Raw genomic sequence first — 23,566 nt, 5'->3', positions numbered from 1 at the left:
GGGAGGCTTCATGTGCAACCGGGGCAGAGTCGTTGGAGAACCAGGTTTCGTGATAAAGACGAGATCGGGCTTGTCGGAGGATAGGAGGTCAAATATGCTGTGTCTGTTTCTTGCTACGGAGTGGGCGTTAAAAAGGATACAGGTGACTGTGGTCTTTGTGGAGGTCATCAGGTGGAGCATTCAGGGTGGTTGAGACCGGTTGAGGTGGGGTACGGGAGGGGCAGGGTACCTGTGGATTTTGAGTGACCGGTGAGAGGGTTGCGTCGATGGGGGCTGGAAAAAGTAGGCGGGCCGAGGTGGATATGTGAGAGGGGGCAGGGTTTAAGGGGGAGATGAGAGGATGGTGAGTGGATCAGTTGGTGTGTGGTGGTTTAGGCGGGTAGAATTGAGAGTGGGTCTGGAGGGCGCTGGGGGTTCTGGTGTATAGTGGAAGAAGTCAAGAGAGGAGAGAGAGGGGGTGGAAACTGGGTGAGGCGAGAGTGGAGTATGTGGGGGGTAGGGTAGGGAGAGACTGGGAGGTTGGGTTGAAGCAGAGGTGGTGAGGAGTAGAGGGTCGAGTAGAGAGGATCAGTCACCTTTTCTGCATCTCGTGGGTTTTGGTGCTAGAGGGATGTGAGAGAGGGTCAGAGAGGGAGGGAGATGAAGTTACCGTTCTAGCAAGGGCGAGACGAGCTGCTTTCAGAGAGGGGAAGGGATATGAAGGGGGTGGTTTGTTGGCAGGGGTCAGAAAGAGGTTAAGGGGGAGGGAAAGGGTGGCAAGGGAGGTTGGGCGAGAGGGTGGTAAATTCCCTGGTGGGCTAAGGGGGAGGGACTGGGCATAAGGGGAAGTCGGAAGGGAGGGAGGTGAGTTCCTTGGAGGGCGCAAGGATGGAGTGGAGGAGCGCCCAAGGATGGAGTGGAGATTGTGCTGTTTGGAGCGCCAGAGGACTCCCCTGGTTTAGGAGTTCGATAAGGGTTGTGGTGTATGGGCGGGTGCCACCAGGGTGTTATCAATCGATGTCAGAGGGAGGGTGGAGGTTGATGTGTTAGGGTTGGATGTGGGAAGGTGAGTAAGCACTTGAGGGGGCAGGTGTTTGGTGTGCCAGAGTGCTCCTCTGATTTAAGAGTTGGATGCGTGGTGATGGTAGGAGAGTGGGCGGGCGGCATCAGAGTGTAATGATGTATGAGGGGAGGGGTTGTGATCCGGGGGAACAAAGGGAGGGGGTCGTGAAGGAGGGTGCTAGAGCGTGTGACTTGTGCCACAAAGGGTGAAGGTTTGTTTATTTTATTTCTATAGCGCACCTAACCCTGCGGTATCTGGGCACATTAGAAATTTACATGTGTTACAGGTCAAGGAATACAAGAACAGGTAATTACAAGATAATGGGATACAAAAATAACAAATGAGTACTACCAGACATAGGAATCAGACAATTGGTTACCAGCAACATGCTATGGTTCTGTGGTGCATAATGGCCGTGCAGATGGATATACGTTTGAAAGTTCTGTGTGTTAAAATGGACTTATTGTCATCATAAGTCCTGGCCGGTCACCTAGTCATAATTTACTTCATTAGTATTTCTCTGTTAGCCAAGTGATCGCTTTACTTCTGAAGTTCGAGAATGACTGGGTCGTCTTCAGGGAGTGAGGAAGAGAGTTCCATAATTGGGCTGCCATGACAGGGAAACTGTTCCCTCCAACTTGATTTAGTTTATACCTAGGAACTATCAGTCCAGGCGAATTTGACGATATAGTAACCCTTACAGTTGTGAGGGGAGGCTGGGAATCAGGACGGGTCGTAGAGGGGGATTCTGATGAGCTGGGGTCTCCATCCTGGGGGTCAGGGTGGTACCAAGAGATTGATGAGCTAGTATTAGTAGATGCGGAGGCCCTACTTGTACAACTTGTGTCTAGGTTCTGGGCACCAGGGCAGGGACAGAGGACCAAAGAGGGTAGCGGTAGGGTGGATGTCTATATGAGGTAGTGGGGACAAAAAAAGGCAAGTAAATTACGGTACTATCTCAGGCGGCACTTTCTGGTTGTAAGGCGAGCGAGTGAGAGCAATTTAATTCTGTAGCGCAGGCAAATAAATCATGGTGCCATCTCAGGGGGTACTTTTATGATGCGAATCAAAGTAGTTTTCTATTAGCTATGTATGTGGGATTCGATATAACAAGAACAAATCCTAAGAGTGTGGGACAGGCAAATAAATCACAATATCATCAGAGTGAGGGAGCAAGCAAATCACAGTGCTATCTCATGGGGCGCTTTCGAGAAGAGAAACAAAGAAGCTTTCTACTAGTTTTCTATATATGATTTGATGTAGCAAGAACAATTCTAGGAGAGCGGCACAGGTGACAGATCACAGTGCTGTCACGGTGGGCACCTTCGAGAAGTGAATTGGATGAGCAACAGCAGTTCTTGGTATGCGGTGCAGGCAGGTAGGTCAAATATTAGCTCAGTGGGGACTTTCTAGGTGAGTCAATGTAACTTTCTAGGTGCGAGTTAGTCTAGCAGGAGCGAATGTGAGGTCACAGTGGATGTAACAGGGTGATTCTAGCAGAATCGATGTAATAGGAACGAATTCTAAGTCAGTGGCAGAAGCAACAGATCCAGAATATCACAGTATGCACTTTGTAGGTGTGCATCAGTGCAGCTGGGCAGGTTTTTGCGTTGGTGGAGGAACGTTGATAAATTAGATATAACTCAGTGGGTATCTTCGGGATGTGAATCAGGTTAGCGAGAACACGCTCTAAGAGAGCGGGACGGGCAAATAAATTACAGAACTATCTCAGTGGGGACTTTGGATGCTGGTCAACCTAACAGGAATAATTGTAAGTGTGAGGGACAAGCAATTACAATTACAGTACTGTTGTAGAGAGAATTTTAGGATGTGAATCGGAGCAGCGAGAAATATTTCTGGATGTGAGTCAAAGCAACGAGAACAATTTTCTAGGATTGTGGTACCAATAAATCAGTTTTATCTCAGCGTGAACTTTCTAGGAGCGAATCGGGCGTATAGGAACAATTTATAGGTGTGTGAGACAGGCAGAATAAAATTCACAGTACAATCGCAGTGGGCACCCTCTCGTTGTGAAACAGTGCAACGAGACAAGTTTCTAAGTGTGAGGTACCAATAAATCAGTTTTATATCAGCGTGCAATATCTAGGAGTGTGGGACAGGCAAATGGAATTCACAGTACTGTCTCGGAGGCACCCTCTAGATGCAATACAGTGCAACAAGAGGAATTCTGTGTGTGTGGTAGCAATAAATCAGCGTTATCGCAGTGTGCAATTTCTAGGTGTTTGTAACAAGCAGATTAAATTACAATATCTCGGAGGGGCACCTCTAGATGATAGTCAATGAAACAGAGATAAATTCTAAGGGAGTGGCACAGACAAGTTAGTCACAGTACTACCTTAGTTGGCACCTTGTTGAAGTGAATCAAGTCAAACTGAACAGTTCACTAAGGTGTGGCGCAGGCTAACATTCACAGTGCTAGCATAGTATGAATATTGGTAGGGCTTCCGGGGTAGACTGGTTGCTCTACTCTCAACCTAGCTTCAACAATGTCTAAGTTTATGGAACTGGCAGAATAAAACGCATTAATATCTCAGCGGGCACTTTCTAGATGAATCAATGCAGCAAGGGCAAATTTCTAAGTGTGTGTAACAAATAAATCAGTGATATCACCACATTTAGAACAATATCTAAGTGTGTGGTACAAATAAATCGGGAGTTCTAAGTGAGCAGCAGAGGCAACAAATCACAAATATAGTGTATACTTTCTAGAATTGCATCAATCACGTTGGGCACTTTCTAGGCGTGGTTCAAGCTAACCAGAGCAATTCCAATTGAGCTGCGCAGGCAAAAGGATTAAAGTAATATCTACAGGGGCACCCTCCAGATGCGAGTCAAGCTACAAGTAACTATATCTCTAACTCACAGAGTTCTAGGTGAGAATGAATGCAACAAGAGCAAGATTCTAAGTGTCTGGGACAGGCATTATAAAATACAGTAATATCTCAGGGGGTATGTTCTAGATGCAAATTAGGCTAACGGGAACAATTCTAAGTTGTAGAGGGCATTTTCTAGATGAGAAACAATGTAGTAAGAGCAATATTCTATGTGTGTTTGGACAAAATAAATCACACTAATATCACACTTAAAACACAGTAATATCTCGTGGGCACCTTGTAGAAGCGGATCAGGCTAACGGGAACACATTTTAGTGTGTGGGAAAGGCGGAATGAGACCTAGTAATAGGTCATGGGGCACTTTCTAGATGCGGATCAAGGTAACGGGACGTTTCTAAGTAGGTGGGATAGGCAGAATAAAACACAGTACATTCTCAGGTGGCACTTTCGAGATGGGGCTGAGGCTAACAGGAACAATTCAAGTCACAGAGGGCACTTTCTAGATGAGAATCAATGCAGCAAGAAGCAAATTTCTATTTGTGTGGAATAAATAAATCACAGTAATTTCACCCCTGTATAACAATTTTTAAGTGAGTGGGGCAATTGGAGTAAAACACAGTAATAACTCTGGCGGATTACAATTATAGTACTATCTCGCTGGGCACTTTCTAGATGTGAATCAGAGTAGGGTGCAGAATTTCTAGGCGAGTAGCCTGGGCAGGTAAATCACTAGTAATATCATAGTGTGTATTCTCTACAGGTGAGACAGTGCAGCAAGAGCAGATGTGAATCAGGTCAGACTGAAAATGTCTAGTGAGGTGTGACGTAGGCTAACATTTACAGTGCTAGGATAGATTGTAAAGTGATAGGGCTTCCTGGGTAGAGTGATTGCTCTACTCACACCCGATCACTCCTACCCTTATGTTAGCTGCTGGTTGACAGCTGGCCACTGGCTTCCTCTGCTGACACATGCAGACACGATATTGAGCAGCCTCTGTAGGAGCCGCCCTTTGCCTTGGAGCCCTTAGCCACAGGGGCTGCTGGGCAGGGGGCTGTCTGGGAGGGTCACTTATGACCGTCAAACACTCCAATCGGGGATGGTGGGTGGGCTGGGAGCCAGGGGGTTGGGGGAGGGGGACTGCGACTGGGAAATGAATGCCGGGGAGGGGTTCAAGGTATGCACTGCACAAAGGGTCTGGGGGTTTAAGCAGGACCCACACATTTAAAATTAGAGGTGGCACAGAAGGGTTGCAGTAAGATAGTCACTCACCAAAATTCCCAATGGAAAGAAGCGAACCTGGAGTTTAGCGGGTCACTAGACCCAGCTTACTGCAATTGGATGGGCAATCGGGGATGGTGGGCGGGCTGGGAGGAGAACCATGGAAATACGTTCATCTGGCAAACATGTGACCTACGCATCCGTCGGGCTAACAAGCAGGCTTTGAAAGTTACCATTGCTAGGTGTTTAGTTTCCTGAATCCTAGAAGCCTACAAATGTCTGAAAGAAGCGCTGCCTTGAGGTTTTCGTCCTGGCATGGTCGGGCCAAGGCTGTCTTTGTAGCTTTCTAGCGACACGTCCCTATAAATGGCCTTTTCAAAATGACCACATGGGCTATTTCCTCAGCATTTGCAGACAATAGTCTCTTGCTATCCATTCCACGCCTGATGCCAGCTTTAGCAGGCACTTTGGTGCAATCTGTTTGGGTAATTAGTTGCAAACCACTGTCGTAGGCGAGAGACAGGAGACGGAAAAGAGGATATGTTTCTAGATAGTTCTTTATTGATGAACTCATAGACTCTTTCTAATTCCTAATTACTACGGTGAAAGCACTAAGCTACAAAAAAAAGTGCTCATCAGGATGTCTTACAAAAAGATCTATCCTCTGTCCAAACGCTAGTCTAGCCTATTTCCATCCACTACTTATGAAAGAAAGAAAAGGGACACTAAGACCTATGTTATTGATAATGATTTGTTTCAGAGCACTGCAAGGGAGGGGAACAAGGGAGAATAAAAACAACTATCTTACTAGGCCCAGTGATATTGAGAATGTGCAAGTGCATGGGAGAGGAAGAAGGAGAAAGTGCATGGGAGGGGGGAGGAGGAAAAGTGCGGAGCAAGGAGAATTTTTTTTTTCCTCTTTCCTTTTTTTCCAAATTTTTCTCACATCGTATCTTAAACACAGAGATGAAAAAGTTTGAAACCAAACTAAAACATCCCAAATTTTAAAAAAAATAAATAAAACCTAAATAACAGCAACAAGCTGTGCCAAGGTATAAGGCGGCAGACCGGGTGTGCCAGATAAGTGCAGAAAAACAGGTGGCGGGGGGGCTGTAGGGTTACAGATCCCAGTACAAGGGATTGCCAGGAGGCAGTGCGGGAGGGTGGCAGGGTGAGCAGGTAACTGGGCACGAAAGTCAGGGGCTGAACAGGTGCACAAGCCGAGATAGAAAAGATCAGCAAGGGAGAGGAGAGGAGAGGAGAAAGAGAAGCAGAAGCAAAGAGGAAAGTCTTGAGGTGCTTACGGAACTGGAGATGGTTCTCCTCAAGTTTAAGAGTGGCATGGAGGCTGTTCCAAAGGGAAGCCCCAGCCGAAGACGGAGATCTACCCCAGCTCGTTTCTTAGAAAAACGACTGACCCTGAAGGAGTTGGAGATGGAGGAGCGAAGAGCTTGGGAGGGAAGGTATTTACGGAGGGAGCTCTGAAGGTATTTTGGGCCTAGGAGCCAGAAAGCCTTGTGGACAATGCAAAGGGTCTTGAAGTTAATCCTTGCAGCCACTGGGAGCCAATGGAGAGATTTCAGGGCTGGAGAGATACAATCCCAGGGGCTTGAGGCCCAGGACAAGTCTTGCAGTCCTGTTTTGGATAAGTTGCAAAGGGCGGAGAGTAGAAGCAGGTAGATTTAGAAAGAGGCTGTTGCAATAGTCCAACCTAGAGAGAACCAGGGCTCGAGAGACTATGAGCTTCCGGGGGAAGGAGAGGAAGGGTAGAATACCTCTTCGGAGGCGCAGTAGGAAGTGGATGTGGGTGCGGGGAGGATCTTGTAACCATCAGGGACTAAAGTGTCAAAGCTTGTGACAGAACTGGCCGTGAACCATGTCTTGGTAAGGCCAAGGGCATAAAGGTCAAGTTCTTCCAGGAGGTGGCAGATGTCAGAGGAGTGTTTGACAGCAGAGTGAGAGTTGAGAGTGGCAAGATGAAGAAAGTTGCCAGCCTTAAAGGCCTTCTGGGAGTGTGGAGGGGGTACAGATCAGAAGTACGCCCTGCAGAGAGGAGAAAGGAGCCCAGGGTGGGGCAAGAGATGAGGGAGGAGAGGTATATGGGGTATTAGTTGCTCTAAATATGGGGATATGGAGGAGGGGGGGTCTTCCATCTCAGCCTGGAGAAGGGAACTTTCCAAAACAAAACTCAAACCAGCCCTGTCCCAGGTATGTGAAGTTGGAGGAGTGGGGGTGGGGGTCAGGGTCACTCTGGTCCCCGAAAACTCTCCCCTGGTGCCAATTATAACCACACTGATGCCACTTTTAAAATCTCATTGCCTCCGAATACAGTCACTTGCCACAGTTCTCTTTGTGCTTTCAGAACCGCAACTCCCAGCATCCCCTTGCAGACAGCCAATAAAACAGACCGGATTCTAACGGGAATCCAAGAAATACAGCATTTGCAGCAGACTGTGAATGGGTGACACCATTCAACAGCAGCCCAACACATCAAAGAAGCACAGTACTCGCCCTCCAAGCAGGAAAACAAACGTTCACCCCGTATCACGACAAGAAACACAAGACTGCTTGTAAAACCATGCAGGAATTGTCTTAAAGGAGTTGTTTCTGTTGGGTGGATCTCCTTCTGGGGAAAAGGCAGGCGCTGATTGGTGCGGGAGTTCAGCTGAGTTCTGCAACCAATGGCAAGGTGAGACAGTCACTGCATACACAGCCTTGCACTATAAAAGAGGATGGCAGCACAAGCAGCAGAGTGTAGGTTGTTTGGGTGAGTCGCAGGTGGAGCTAGAGGGGGCCAAGAGACCAAGCGGAAGAAGGATGGATGGCAGAGCAAAGTATTGGTGTGGTGCGGTGCGACAGAGCTTAGACAAGGTGAGGTACTTGCGTGAGAGTGGTATCAGAGGTGGGTAGTGTAGCGTAGTAATTCGGGGGGTCTTCAGGAGGTGAAAGATTGAAGATGGTGTGAGAGATAGAAGTTGAGTAGTGACTGTAGTAGTTGGTGTCAGGGGGGAGGGGGTGTTAGAGAGTGGAGAGCGGTGTAGACGTGGGGTGTGGGAAGGGGTCTAGTAGAAAAGAGGGGAGGGGTGAGAATAGTGCGAGTAGGTGTAGTGAAGGGGTGAGCAGGGCACCGTACCACTGAGTTTCGTGGACTTGAGAAGAGTGGTGGTGGTGGTAGTAGTATTAGTAGAAAGAAGAGCAGTAATATTGGTGAGGAAGTGGTAGTAGTAGAATGGCAAGGTATTGATATCAAAGCTTGAAGGCGTGGACTTGTGAGGTCAGTAGCAGTGAGAGCATAGTAGCACAGAGAGCATAGTAGCAGAAAGAGAGGGCGGGAGAGAGGGGAGGTTGGAGGCAGTAGTCGTAAAACAGTAGTAAAGACTGCTCTGCCATTTGGTGCCTTACGTTTTTTCTGGTACCTATCTTTCCTTGTTTACCGTTCTGGTGATTGCCTCGCCCACTTGGAGCTAGAGACTGCACGCTACGCAGAGCGCATGCATGAGCAAAGTGTGAGTAAAGTGCTGTCGGCAGTCACCTTCCGACTGCCTGACCTGCCAGTCAGCACTTGCTAATCAGCGCGGTGAGTGTCCCCCGAAAGAAGTCTTGTGCGGTGAAGCAAAAATAATGAAGGCTTGTGCCCCCTTTTTATTGATTGGTCCGCTGCTTCAGTTACCTTTTAAACTGCTGCATATGTGTCTGTTTAAATATGTGAGATAGTCTTTGTAGCAAAGATGAGGCGCGTGAGACCATTAATAATCGTCCAACTGCCCTAATTGAAACTTTAAACCTGGTTATGGCTGTAAATAGCGTAAATATTCTATCACTATAACAGTTTTCTTTTCCCTTCGCTCAGAGAAAGAAGCTATGCTACCACAAAATGAAAAAAAGGGTTTTCAACAAAACAAATATGCATATCACAAATATGCATATGGATGTGGTGAAAGTGAGGATGTAAGGATGTAATGCAACACAAGGGAGCTACTCCAATCGACAATAATTCCTTACTAGACATGTGCTTGGAGCCCCAAAGGGAAGTGGCTGCCACTAGAAATACTAAGACTGTCCCTGTAAGTGATATGTTGGAAACCGATCTATCGGGTACACCGAATCGTAAAATGATTGTGAATACTGTCTTGCCATTATACAGTGACCAAAACACTTGACTCCCCTGGCTCGTGGGAGCTCAGGAAACTTAAAAAGAAAACCACGGTAATCATAAATACAACCGTGTTGTATTTATGATTGCAGTGGCTTTTGTTTTAAGTCTCCCGGGCTCCCCCCGAGTCGGGGGAACCGAGGAGACTCAAAGCGAAAGTATCAGCAATTATAAATACAACATTGTTGTATTTATGATTGCTGTGGTTTTCTTTTTAAGTTTCCTAAGCTCCCCCAAGCCAGGGGAGCCCGGAAATATTATTAAAAAAAAAAACGGGGCATAAATGCAGCACCTTTTTGTTTTAGGCAAGTCCAGGCAATTATGAATACTTCGCCGGTATCCGGCAGCGTATTCATAATAGCTGCAACTTTATTTTTCAGTTTCCTGTTTTGAGGGAAACTAGAAAAGAAAGTTGCAGCAATTATGAAAATTCTGCTGGCAGCCGGCGAAGTATTTATAGTTGCTTTGCCTTTTCATTTTATGTTTTCTGTGCTTCCCTGTAATTGGGGAGCACAGAAATCGTAAAATGAAAGTGAAGGCAATTGTACACAGGCAGCCTCCTCTCCATGTTAAGCTCTGCTTTCTGGCTGCAGTAAGCAAAAGCTCCCAGTAGGGGGCTTTTGCTGCTTGATTATTGCCGCCAGAGCAGAGCTTAACATGAACAGAGGAGGCTGCTTCATATCACAAAATGGATGCCCCCCCATGTAAAACCTTGAGCCTCATTTGCTCAAAATTTTAATTGGAACTTTCTTTAAAAATATGTTTTATATATATTTTTGATTATTGCCCATCTTTTGGGACAATAACATTTTTGAGTGAACTTCCCCTTTAATCTCACCAGATATGAGGTAATTACTTGAAATTAAATGTTTAATCTATGGGAAAAGTCTGCTGTGAACATTTATGTCCGCTTTTTTGAGAGGTGAAGTAATAATTTGAATTGAAATGTTTCCTGTGTTTATTTGAGGATTGATTCAATCATTTATTTACTTTGTATTTTGTTATTTCTGTGAATTATTTATAATGATAGATTTCAATTCCGTAAAATTATTTTTAAGGTTTATTTTAAATCACATAACAAAATAAATGCAAAAAAACTGTAGTAAAGCCAGTATGATTAGAGAGAGGCATTGAGTGGTAGTAGGAGTGGTGCAGTGAGTAGTTGTGGTGGTAAAGCAGAGAGTTCTGCAGTAGTGTGGAGAAGGGTAGATGAGAGTAGAACGTGGTAGCGAGAAAGGTAGTAATATTGAAGAGGGAGGTGGGGAGGAGAGAAGTGGGTGTAGTTGGTAGGAGGGATGGGTAAAGGAATAATCGTGAAGAGAGATGGGGGTTATTAGATCATAATGCTCACATACCCCACACTCTAGAACTAACATATTGGTAGTTTTAAATGTTAAGTAGGAAGTCCCTGAGGGAGATAGCCAGCATCTTGGGACGCTGGTCTGGAGAAAGGTAGCAAAGAGACAATAGGGGTTACCTTGCTATAGGAAGTAACCGGAGCGAAGGACATCTGGGCGAGGACAGGAATCCCAGGGTAGCTGAGAAATAGAGGGACAGCCCGAGCGTCACTTTGCTAAACCCTTTTTCCAGCCGGTGCCACTGTTTTTATTGTTCTACTCCGAGAACAATCCATATTCTGTGATTCTGTTAATGAAACCCTTGAAACGTCCCGAAGACTTTGTGGCTTGTCAGGGCATCTAATACCTAGCTTAGTCTAAGGCTAAGTCCCCCTCTTAACTTGGGTGATGGCTGGTTTTCTGATTCCCCACTGCACAATGTTCTTGGTGTCTTACAACTCCCTGCTGTGTAGACTTGCCAAATGAAAGTTCAGAAAACAAAACAAAGCAACAAATAGTTCCTGGTATTGGTATACCACAAAGTCGTGACATGCAGTTTCGATACAGTTTCGATGCAGTTTCGATACCTGGATAGGTTGAAATGTTGAAGGACAACTTTAGCAAAGTTCACTTTATATGGCTCGATTATTGTTCCAGTCTGTAGCCCCAGATAGGTTTTGGGCTAGTTTAGCCTTACAGTATACCTTCCCTTGGTTATCCTTTCCTAGGATTTCTCTTCTCTTCTCTCAGCCCACAGTTCGCCCCCCTGGCAGGCTCTTGCTTTTCTTAGCCCCCAGTGGGATCTTGGCTTGTTCAGCTAGTTTATTCTGTCCCCTCACAGGCTTGGGTGGGCTCTTGGCTGATTCTGCCCTGTTCAGCGGGTTTGTTACTCCTTCGCTGAGTTTTGCTTTTCTCAGGCCACAGTGGGCCCTCGACATGTTCAGCCTTGTTGGCCGTACTGCCCTCTTCAATTCCCCCCTCTCAGCTGCGTACCTTTTCTCCTGTGGTGCAAATTGTGGTTGGCATTGGTATCTCCGTCTCTGACAGTTCCCCAGCCTAGTTTCCTCTTCGGTTTGCGCGAGTGCTTCACTGGTTACTTGGTTAACCTTTCAGTATGGTGGTGTTTGAGTGTGGGGACACCAGTACCTCAGGTAAAGTTGCAAAATGCTTTGTGGTTCAGCGGGCCTGTTATCCTCGAGATCCCTGCCTTCGTCGAAGCAGCTGCTGTGCTTGCATAGCTCTTTTTCTTTCCGCCCCCACGAGTGCAGCATGGTTCTCCTCCTTTGTTGAAGGGTCTGTCTCTGTCTTCCACTTCTCGTGCAAGCTTACCTCCTGGGCTGCCTACTTCCAGACGTTCTCTATGATTTGCTCTTCTGCTGGGTTTAAGTTCCACCAGGGAAGCGAGAAGAAATTTCCATTGGTCATCAGCATATTCAGGAGCTGGGAGCGAACAGAGGTCAGTAACCAAGCCATCCACCTTAAAGAGGCCCCTGTCTATTAAGGACCGGATCACTGCACATATCCCCCAACAAACACTTGAGTCTGGTAGAAAGAGGCTGGTGGGGTGGAACCCTGACTTTGGTGTTTCTTGTCTCCAGAGGTGTGAGGTCACCACAAGTGGGATCCTGCTTGCCCTGACCCCTAGGGACGGTTTTGCCTAGCAGGCTCACCTCCCAAGTCCCAAAGGGGGTGGCTCCCCCTTGGGAAGAAGGGACACATTCCCTGGATTCGTTGCCCCACTCATGAAAATAAATGGTTTGAAAATCTCAAAATCTCCCTTTAAGTATGGAGGAAAAGGGACAAGGGGTAGGAGTATGTAAAAGGTGCTCGCCAGATTGACTACAGTAATCCTAGTCTATAGTCCAGTCTCCTCAATACACCCTCCCACCATGCCCGCTGGTCTCGATCTTGTTCCAGCCTAGATGGTTCCAACGGATGGGCAGGCATAGCTGGTGGGCGAAGCCAGACTCTAAACATCTGCTCTGGCTCCACTTAAAATGTTGGGTGGTTTTATGTCAATTAAACAGTTGCTGACTATGCAGGGATATCCCATATGTATCTCAGAAAAGGGGGCTTTGGACTATGGGTACTGTTATCATGTCGGGTAACTTTTAGCTTTTCCTTTTTTGCTTTACTTTTAAATTGGTAACTTGAAGCTTTTTAACAAAACAATGTACTATTGGTATATTTTTAGATTTCCTGTTTTGGGGGATGAATGGCAAGATCAGCCCAAAGCAGCCTTTCAGTGCTTGTGATTGCACACTTGCAAACTTCTTATTTCTAAGTATAATGAATCTAGACTGCTGCTTCTGTCTCAGTTATTGGGTTGAGAATGGATTAGTGGTCTCTCTAGAGTAATTGGCTAATACACAAGGCTGTCTGGGGCGGACGACCACGCTATCTGCAACTTTCTCTTACTAAATATTCTCACTCTAGACCTCTCTGTTCCTCTGGCACCAACTCTTTGCCTGTAAAGTGTTTTGCCAAAAAGAGGGCCGGAGGCTGTTCTCATTCTTCAGCTGCCTCCCTCCTATGGAACTGCATCCTCCTTCATCTTGGTCTTCAGCAGGACTTCCTCAAATTCTGGAAGCTCCTCAATACTTTCCTCTTCACCTCCTCCTTCTTCCCTCCCCTGCTGATTTCACAGTCGCTGAGATTGGGCACTAGGGCCCTTATGTATCCTCAGGGACCTGGCCTTCCACACCCAATCGCTCCAGCCTCTGCCTACCTCAAAGCACTTGCCTCGGCACCCGCCAGCCTTCGTCCTGTAGGCTTGCACTCATCTTCCCAATGTGGCTCCTGGCTGCATAGCACTTACCATATTATGCACTTCATATGCTGCTCACCCACGAGCATGAACATTCCAGCACTTACCCCCACCTCTAATTCCACTCTTCTTCGCTGCACTTGTACGTTCTGAATACTCACAAGGCATAGTAGGTTTGTCATCTCCTCCACTGTATTTTGTTGTTTCTTCATTTCATGTACCCTCCCTGTTGCCCTGTGGGCGCTTTGAAATAGAATTTACTTACTGTATAAGCGCCTTAAAAATGCACATTAAATAATCTGAGGCCTGATGTGTAGGGGATTGGATCCTCATTTTTCACCCCTCGCCTTCTCATCCACCTCAGATTTCCTCAGCCTTTTTTTCCACCTCTAATATTTCCTCCTTCTCCTCAATCTTCTTTATATCTTTTTCACCTTCACTCCCACTCTTTCCCACTCTTTTTGTCTGCTTTATTCTTTCACTTCGCTTTGTGCTTAGACTTCACCATTTTCTCTTTGCTGTTGAGCCACCCGTCGCCTCTTAAGCTTCACATTTGTTCTTTTTTAACACAGAGGCATGCGAAGGGTCACTTGTTGTCTTCACCAACATTTTGGGCTTCATCCAGAGTCCCCCATTTCCAGAGGGCAACGGAGAGATCAGCAATTGCACATGGGTCATCCAGGGAAGGAGTGAGGAGATTGTCTCTATCAGGTGCTGATGCTGTGTCTGCTGGTCTTGTGTGGTGACTGTATCTGCCCTTTATTGTTTGGCTTTTTTTGCCATAGTAATGCCGTCTAGTAGTATTTCTCTTGTGCGGTCTCGTTACATAACTTCATATTTTTGTCTCATTGCCTCTAACATTCTGTTTTGCAGTGACAACTGTTGTGGTGTCTGTCTCTCAAGGTTCTCATTCTCGTGATATCTGCACTGTGGTGTTTGTTTATTGTGTTTTTTCTATACAAATCATCCTGTTCCATCTGTGTCACTGCATCCCTGTATGTCTTTCTAGTTGTGTTTTTGTTGATTTGTTGGTGTTGTTCTCTAGGTCTTGTGTTCTCTTGCTCCGTCTCTGTGTCTTGGTGTCTGTGGCTTGCCATTTTTCTGTAGCTTATGCAATGTCTTTCTCTTTTAATTACTCTTGATAGCTGTCCTAATGATGTGTCCTTCCTTCCTTTGGAAGTGGTGTTAGTATCTAAAGTATGCTAGGCATCTGTCTCGCTATTGCTTCATGGTGATGTCTTTAGTCTTGCTCTGTCTGTCTGTCTGTCTGCCTGCAACTTGCATTTCAAAATAATTGTATAGGTTTGTTTCAGCTTGTACGCCTGTCCCCATATTAACCCACCACCTCTAGTCTCATTCTGTTGCTCTTCTCCTAACCTCAGGTTCGGAAGGTTCCGGATCCCCTGCATCTCGGACAGTCTCATAATCCAGGTGGAGGGGCAACAGGCCTTCAAGCTGTGTGGTTATGAGCCCCCAAAGTCTATGTACCTTCCAGGTGGAAACGTGACCATTATATACAGCACCCAGCGAGGACCTGGTCTAGGCTTTCAGCTCTCATTTACCAAAGGTAAGCCAACATCCACACCTCTCGTGTAGCATCCAAAGGAAACCCAGACCTGTCATACTTTGAAAGCACCCAGTTGGTCTGAACCACTTGTGTATGAAGTGTAGACACGGCTATCGAACATGTTATGTACAGCACATGGTGGGCCCCAGTGCTGCACCCAAAGGATCCCTGTACTTATTTTACATATGCAGCACCCAGAGAGCCACAAACCAGTGAAGCGTTTAGTGCACCAAGTTGGCCACTAATCCTGTTATGCAAATGGTGCACCTACATTGCTTTTCATTCCCGTCATATTTGTGCAATCCAGACACACTGTTCTGTAGAGATGTTTTTTAAGTGGGTTGTGGGGGGTGGATCAGAGGTACTGACCCACAGTTAAGCAATAGGTTTTTCGCTCAAGATTTCCCTGGCTTCCCATGTAGTAATAATGGTTGGGCAGGCAAGGGCACATTTTAGGGCAGAGCATGCCTGTTCAAGACACAATATAAAGTAGTTGGCATTCATAAGGGAATGTCCACATAATTGTTATGAAAAATTGTATTTTACCTAATCGGAAGTTAAGTAAAATGTGCAGTTTTCAAGTTAACACACTATTAGAGAAATATTCAAAGGCTGCGATTTTACTAGTTAGGGTCATGAGCATAGTCCAATGTCAACTGTAAAGTTCTGCTATGAGTTTGACTCTTGGTACCTCAGGGGCACCTCAACATCTCTGTCCACTCAACAGGGAGTTAGATCCTTCTTAAGATACATTTCCAAAATTAACCCTGGTAAGTGAACAGGAAATGTTCTGAAGTCTCTCCAAACCCAATTAAGGTAGGTAGAAGAGCAGCAATGCTTTGATTAAGCGGGGGTGTGGAAGTTGTCTAGGGCTACCATGAGATACACACAGAGCACTCCAATAATTCCAGTTAGACGGAGTAGTTCATCTCTTGAATTCTTTTGGCACTTTATGACGTTGAAACACTTTTCCGGTCAGGGGTAAAGGAGGAGTATGATGGAACATTCGGTAGTGGCAAGGATAAGCAAAGTAGGTAGATATTTGGGATGAGGGTGAGGGAGAGATATGCAAAGGAAGGCAATAGAAGGAAAAGGTAGAGGAGCTATGTGTACAATTGGACAGAAATATCATGGACTCCACTGTATTTTATGGGACTAAGCGCCATGAGGCGAGGTAGTTGGAGAGGATGTGTTCTCTGCATAAGGCGTGTATGTCTGGAAATGACTCACCGAGTGGAGAGCCTGGGCATGTTGAAGCCATGCCCAAGAAAACGCAGATGGCAAACCCCTTACGCTGACATCCCTAGGCACCCAACAACATTTGGGAGGGGCTGTATGTCAGAAATCTGAATCTGCCAAGTTTGCAAAAACTCCCTGGAAAGCAAGCAAACCACTCAAATGTTTGGTTTCCCCATTTATGTCCTGGTCACCAAAACCCTAGGCTTGTGTGCAAAGTGCTTAAGGACACAAAGCTTACCTATAGACCGACTTTGAGCCTTCCACACTGCCATGGTGAGCCAAGGCATGTAGAAGACACAGGGTGCACAGCCCCTGTACTTACTCTCCTAAGCCACAGATGGCCACGAACAGGCAGGTTCTATATATGGGAAAGCTGGAAGGAAATGTGGGTATGTTTAACTGGGGGTGGTGGGGGGGGATTTCGACCACAGCTTCCTTGGGAGTGGAAGCCCACTCCGGCCTTCCTGGAAGTTACCGTGTCCTGCTAGGGCCTGTAAAATAATGGTTATATTGGTGTATGAGGCAGGAATCCTCTTTGGCTGAGTGCTTATTAATGAATCTTTCACAACATGCTTTATACCCAAGATGAGTCTCTAAGGCCGAGTCTGGGATTCGAAGCAGTGTTCTGCGTTGATTTGCTTCCAAGACTGAAGCGTTGCCCCAGAGCTATCTTTGCGGCCCTTCTGGTAGTACATTTACATAATTCAGCCTTTGACTAGCCTTCTTACCATGTGCTGCAGTTACTGTGTACTGTTAATAGAGGGCATCATGCAAATGTTAGGTCAAAACTGGTGTATGGTCAAGTTAACAGATTAGATTTCCAGGTCTACCTTTGTTGTTCTTTTGGCGTGTTTAAGGGGTTACTACCTGGTGACCTATGGGTGCTTTAAAAGCACTTGAAAATTAGACATTTAAATCAAAATATTATGATGAACCTCAACATAATAGAACATTAATTAATTTATCAGAAAAAACTCCATCAGACCCCCAGGAATAGCCAACCCCAACTGTCTTCAAGTGCCAAGATTCAAACTGTCCACCATTGGAGGGTCGAGTTTCCCAGTTAGGGCAGCACAATTGTGGAACTCCCTGCCACACACTCAGATATGACCAAACATTTATCAAATTCAGAAAGAATACAATTAAATGGCTCATAGAGAAAGCCACTCTCCCCTAGCGCTCTAACTTAGCCCTGCCTGCATGCAATGCATTTTTGATATAGTTTTGTTAAATATGTAAATTACGACCTGTTGTCTACATTCATATGCCGCTATACCTGTTCTATGATGATTACCTTCATCCTGTAACGCGGAGGTAACCTGTCTTTACCTTTGCTCCTAACTTCTGTAACTAAGCTGCAAGTTCTTTTTACCTGCGCCCTGATACCTCTGGGTCCGGCGCACACAACAAATAAACAAACCAACCAACAAAACCTGCTATTATAAAAGGAACCTGACATTATATCCCCTCCCCAAAAGGAGTGAATTAGAGCATACAGTAGCACTCTGGTAGATTCTAGTTAACATGCATTTAGCTTTGGGAAAAAAACACTTTGTTCTCATCAGAGCAAGACATTACAAACATGTTTCTTCAGCTTAAGACATGACATGACATAGCATAACACAACACCGCATACCAAACCAAATTCAGTGTAGCACTTCAAAATAGGGCTGGGCATAGATAATATAGCTTAGTATAGGCGCATAGCAAAACATCTTATGCCCAAATACTACACCCCCATTTCTGCCCCACCCGCTGCTCTTGGGGTGACTGATTTCATGATGAAATGGCTGCTCTTTTGGAGGCTGAGGCCCTGGGTCTTCAAAGCAAGGGCTTCGCACCCTTCCTTAAATCTGCCCTGGGGCAAATTGTGGTCTCCTTTCATTAGGAGGTACCATTCCTTCTTTGATTACAAGGTGGTATCTCTCTTGGCCACAGTGGGGAATATGTGGATTCTTTTTAGTGGGAGAGTGATGGCTCATGCTTTGAAACAACTGGTGACTCCCATAAATGTAGCTGTCATCCCTGTGTCAGGGGCATACATGGGCGGGAACGGCCGGCCCAGGTATTTTTTTTTTTTTTCACAATAAAAAAAACTAGATGGCCACCACCGTAGTCAAGGAACATAGTCCCTTTTCTATTTATATGGCATCAGCCGCGGTCTGGAAGGAGCGCTGGGACAGAAGCACACCACTCCTCTCTGAAAGCTAAGTTGGGAGGGAGGGAGCAGGGTGTGGGATGTCTTTGGGGTAGGTGGGTGGGTGGGGGAATGGAAAGGCAACAGGGGTGGGTTCCCTGTTGCCTCCCCACAATCAAGATGGTGCCACCCGAGGAAGGGCCTCGGGTGGCTGAAAAAAGTGGGCAGCACACAGTGTATTCTTGCGGCTGGCTTTTGCAGCCACCTTATTGGCTGTTTGCCCTTGCCCGGAGGCAAATGGAGTTTTTCTTTTTATTTATTTTACTTGACCAAAGCAATGAAGCCTCCATGTAAGTATTACACAACTAATATCAAACACATATACATCCACAAATGGGGGTTCTAAATGGAATCCCCACAATTTACGTTAAAGATGGCTAAGCACCAATGAACATAAACCTAAGCAAGACATTTAGTACCCATATATGGTTAAGTGAGGTAGAAAAATAGTTGATTCAAAACCAATAAACACAGGCAAGTAATCAAATTAGAAACACTCATTAAAACAAGTGTGAACAATTATAGAATTAGATCCCTAACGCTTAATTATCCCAGCCCTGAGATTGAATGGGGCTTAGTCTCCAGTTTCACAAGATATATTGTTCAGATAGGGTTACTGTTGGATTGAGCAATGCCAGTTGTTCTGAAATGTTCCAGAATTCCAGAAGTTTAGAACATTTCAGGTAAGTATCTCTCCCTGTCCCACCACACTAGAGAAGGCGCGGTGGAGATCATTGACTAGATCACCACTGATCTGAGACGGTAGAGATGGGGGCTGGACTTTACGCCCATGTAATCCAGTGGAAATGGGGGCATGGAGGTGGGGGGAAACAGGTATGTTAACTTAACCCTTTACTCAGATTTTCCCAAACACCACATCAGAGGTCCCGGAATCTGTGGAGTTATGTACTTCTGAGCTTAGTCCTGTTGAGGGATGTCCAGGGGTCGCGGGTGCAGAGGTTGTTTTCAAACTGCATATTTAGTTTCGATCTGTGACAATACCTGTTCCAGAGACTGATCCAGCTGGTCAGCCTTGACATGAAGTGAATAAGACTTCCAATGGATTGTGTCCTCCAACGTATTCCTTATCTTTGACATGTATTGTACACAGCTCGGCTGCTCTGGCAATTTTTCGGCAGAGGGCGCCCTGCGACGATGGTGTCGGGTCGATGTCCCTCGGAGGCCACCGTTGAGGGTGACCTCATCGGAAGTAGCACGCACGGTGCCCGTAGCCTAAGTTCAATTTTTTCCGCAAACGTGTTTGTTTCGTGAGAAACTGCGCACCTCATACTTTTGTAGTGTTTGCTGTGAAGATTTTCTCTGATATGTCTTCATCTTCCACTCCATTGACAACTTGGTCCGGGTTCAAGAAATGCCAGGACTGCGGATATAAGATGTCCATCACGGATCCGCATTGTCTCTGCCTATGGTGCCTCGGCGGGGGCCATAACACGGATACGTGCGCCAAGTGCCAGTTGAGGACTGGAAAGGCCTTGCGGGAACAAAAGGGGAAACTCAAAGTAGGCAAGGTATCCAAGCCCCATAAGTCCCAACCTGCTGGGCCTTTGTCCGATGAGTCGAGAGGTGACTTTCCTCCGAGAAAGAAGGCCAAACGCTCGTGGTCCAGGACTGGGTCCCGCCACTCGTCCTCATCGAAGCGTTCAAGCAGAAGGCACTGCTGGTCGCCTTCTTCGTCTTCTTCGGGGGGCACCCTCGAGAGGGTGTGTTGCCCATCCAAACATTTGATGCCAGCAGAGTGGGAAGCTTTCCGGGTGAACATGCTTGACATTTTCGAACAGCAGGGCAAAGCCCCGTCCGCGCCTTCTGTTGAAGCTGGCAGGGAACGTTCTCGGCCGTATACTCGCCCGGGTAAACGGCGCGATCCTCATCGGGAGCCTTCGAGGCCTCTTTCGGACAAGGTTTATAAGGATCGCTCGAGACCTGAAGCGAGGTCACAGTCTCGTCTCCATCGCAGTTCAAATCCTCGCCTTTGGCGCCACGCCAGCCTATAGTGCCTGTCGGGTCCTCCACCCCGCTCAGGCCCTCGATGCCTTCGGAGCCGTTGCCGATGCCATCAGCGCTGTCGGGGCCAAAGTTGCCGGTTCAGCCCCTGGCATGGGGGAACCGCCTAAGAAGGCCGTGGCTAAGTTCAAGTCGACTCAGAAGCCTCTGCCTGTGGTTCCTGAGAAAAGGTGTACTCCTCTGCCTTAGTAAGACTTAAGTCCCTCACCCCCATTTTTGAGGAGGAAGAACATTCAGATGAGGGTGAGGCTCCTTTTGGTGTCTGATTTGGGACCCCTAATGTGCCAGAATACCTCATCTCGGAGGAGAGTCGTATGCAGGATCTTTGCATTACCTTGCATAATGCCAGTGGTACTGACACTTCTCCTGAACTGGAGTTCGGCAGGCCTGACCGTGGTGAGCATGCTGACTCCTCTTACTGACACTTTATTTCGAGAGTGGTGTTGTATTTGGGCTGGGCCAGGCCTACTGCCCACTATGATCAGGATGATCTTACTGACATTTTGGATCAGGGTCCTCCCATATTGCCGTTTCATGTGGCTCTGCAGAACCGGACGGAAAACATTGGGAAACCCCTGGAGACTATTGTGGCGGTGAACAAGTCTTTGACGCGAAAATACTGCCCCTCCAGTATCGACCCCAGCTATCTGTCATCTCATCCCACACCTGAGAGTCTGGTGGTCCAGGCAGCCACGGCTACCTCGAAGCAGGCTGCGTGCCCTACCATCCCTCTGGATAGGTGCGATAAGCATTTGGATGGATGGGCACGCAAGGTATTTTAGGCTGGGAGTATGGCACTGATGGCGGCTAACTCCTCCTGTGCCTTGGCTAGATTTTCGACACTCTGTGGAATTGCATGTCCATGGCGGCTGAGCATATTCCTGAAGGGGATGAAAGGGAGGGCTTCCTAGCTTTTGTTAAGGACGGCAAGGAAGCCATGTGGGAATCCCTTCAGTCTGGGTTGGATGTTGCTGACAGTGTCAGCCGGTCCATGGCTACGAGCACCGTAATACACAGATTTGCGTGGTTGAGGAAGTCTGGTTTTGAACCGGATGTGCAGGCTCAACTTCTGAACATGCCATTTGACGGGTCTCACCTTTTTGACAGCAAGGCTGACGAGAGCCTTGAGAAGCTGCAGACCTCCAAGGCAGCCGCCAAGTCTTTGGGCGCTGCTGTCCGTCGGCCTCAGCCTTTTTATCCTAGCGGACAGCAATGGAGGGGTGTAGAGCCTTTCGTTACTACTCCTCATTTGGAAGGGTGAGAGGAATGGACAGTCAGAGAGGCCAACATAAGTTTCCTCATGGTGGACGAGGTAGAGGTGCCAGCGCAGCTCAAGCAGCAGCCTCTTTGCCATCAGGCTCTGCTACTGCCGCTTCAAAACCGCTCCGAGGCCTTCGGTCACAGCTCACCGGTGGGGGGCAGGCTCTCTCAGCATCTAGAAGAATGGCGAGCCATTACTTCGGATGCCTGGGCTCTGGAAACAATAGCCCACGGTACTGCCTTCCATTTCTACTTAAGCCTCGCGACAATCCACCGGGAGTACTCTTTGAGGGTTCCAGATCCTCTCCGTGTGCAGGAAAGTTTAACCTTTATAGAGAGGGGTGCTCTAGAACTAGTGCGTGTAGCGGAGAGGAACAAGGGCTGGTAATCTCCTTATTTTTTGATTCCCAAAAAGGGCGGGGGACTGAGACCCATCTTGGACTTGAGCTACTTGAACAAGTTCCTCAGGAAGGACAAGTTCAAGATGGTCACTCTTTCTCAGATCATTCAGGCCCTCCAACTTCACGATTGGTTGGTGTCATTGGACCTTCAGGATGCTTATTTTCATGTGTCGATCCATCTCAAGCACAGGAAATGCCTGAGGTTCGCTGTTTGCGGCATCAGTTTTGAGTCCTGTCATTCTGATTGACCTCCGCCCGAGGGTTTTCACGAAACTGATGGCGGTAGTGGCAGCGCATCTCAGGAGAGGGGGATTCACATCTACCCCTACCTGGATGATTGGCTGATTAGGGCACGTTCTCCGGGACATGCCTTGCATCATCTCAACGTTACCTGTCACTCCCTTCACAGACTGGGCTTCTCCCTCAATTTCAAGAAGTCCCATATAACACCTTCCCAACAGCTCCAGTACATCAGGGCTGTCTTAGACACGTCCTTGGGGAAGTGCTTGCCACCCAAGTTGAGGGCTCAGAACCTTCTCCAGATGGTAACCAAATTTCAGAATGCCCAGAGTCTTCCGGCCTTCGAATTCTTAAGGTTGCTCAGCCTCATGGCATCCTGCATTTTTCTGTTTCCAGAGGCCCGTCTCAGAATGAGGTCTTAGTACTCAATGCTCCCAATTCTCGGGCAGGATGTCGGATCGCCTTCTGGTTCCGGTCAGGGTCTCACAGGATCTTCTGTGGTGGGCCTGCGAGGAAAACCTCATGAAGGGAGAACCTTTTTGGCAGCCATGGCCGGAGGTCACTAGTGACAGACACTTCCCTCTCAGGGTGGGGAGCTCATGCCAACGATCGGACCATCAGCAGTCGTTCTCCTTCGGAGTCCAAACTAAACATCAATCTTTTGGCGCTGAGAGCAATCAGGCTAGCACTGAAGGCTTTCCTGCCGTCTGTACGGGGAAGGAATGTCCTGATAATGACGGACCACGGTGGCCATGCATTACCTCAAAAAGAGAGGTGGTGTGGGGTCACTTCCACTGTGCAGAGAGGCGATGCTGCTCTGGTTCTGGGCAATTCAAGAAGGAATCTCCCTAGCAGCAGTTCTTCTGGCCAGAGAAGAGAACACGGCGGCAGATGCTCTGAGCAAGCAGAGCGACGTCTCCCACGAGTTGGAAATGGCTCAGGAAGTCCTTCAAGAGATCTTTGCCCCCCTTTGGGGAAACCCTAAAGTGGGTCTGTTTGCAACCGGTGCCAACCGGAGGAGCAAGCAGTACTGCTCACGGGAATTTCCTCCGAGAGGAGCTCTAGGAGACGTGTTTGTGGTGGATTGTGAATTCCCACTGCTGTATGAGTTTCCTCCAGTCCCTGTCATTTCTCAAGTTCTCAGGAGGTTAACAAGGTTTGGGTCCCGCATGATCCTGGTTGCTCCATATTGGGCCAGGAGATCGTGGTACCCTGATCTTCCGGAAATGTCCTTCTGTCCTCCGATGCGTCTTCCCCAAAGAGGGGA

The 23,566-nt window shown here is 47.3% G+C and overlaps 1 protein-coding gene across 2 annotated transcripts in view; it reads left to right on the top strand.

Moving 5' to 3' along the window:
* The window catches only part of LRP10 (LDL receptor related protein 10), a 568,013-nt gene that overhangs the window by 262,984 nt on the left and 281,463 nt on the right, over positions 1 to 23,566 (top strand). For both annotated transcript variants that reach the window (XM_069633857.1, XM_069633858.1), the window contains 2 exons: positions 13,946 to 14,084; positions 14,756 to 14,940. In XM_069633857.1, coding sequence (XP_069489958.1) covers positions 13,946 to 14,084; positions 14,756 to 14,940 — 324 coding nt within the window. The remainder of the gene's footprint in view (positions 1 to 13,945; positions 14,085 to 14,755; positions 14,941 to 23,566) is intronic.

The sequence above is a fragment of the Ambystoma mexicanum genome, chromosome 13 (genome assembly GCF_040938575.1).
Source record: "Ambystoma mexicanum isolate Mex_15411 chromosome 13, UKY_AmexF1_1, whole genome shotgun sequence".
Taxonomy (NCBI): Eukaryota; Metazoa; Chordata; class Amphibia; order Caudata; family Ambystomatidae; genus Ambystoma; species Ambystoma mexicanum.
This window is presented reverse-complemented; position numbering and strand designations above follow the sequence as displayed.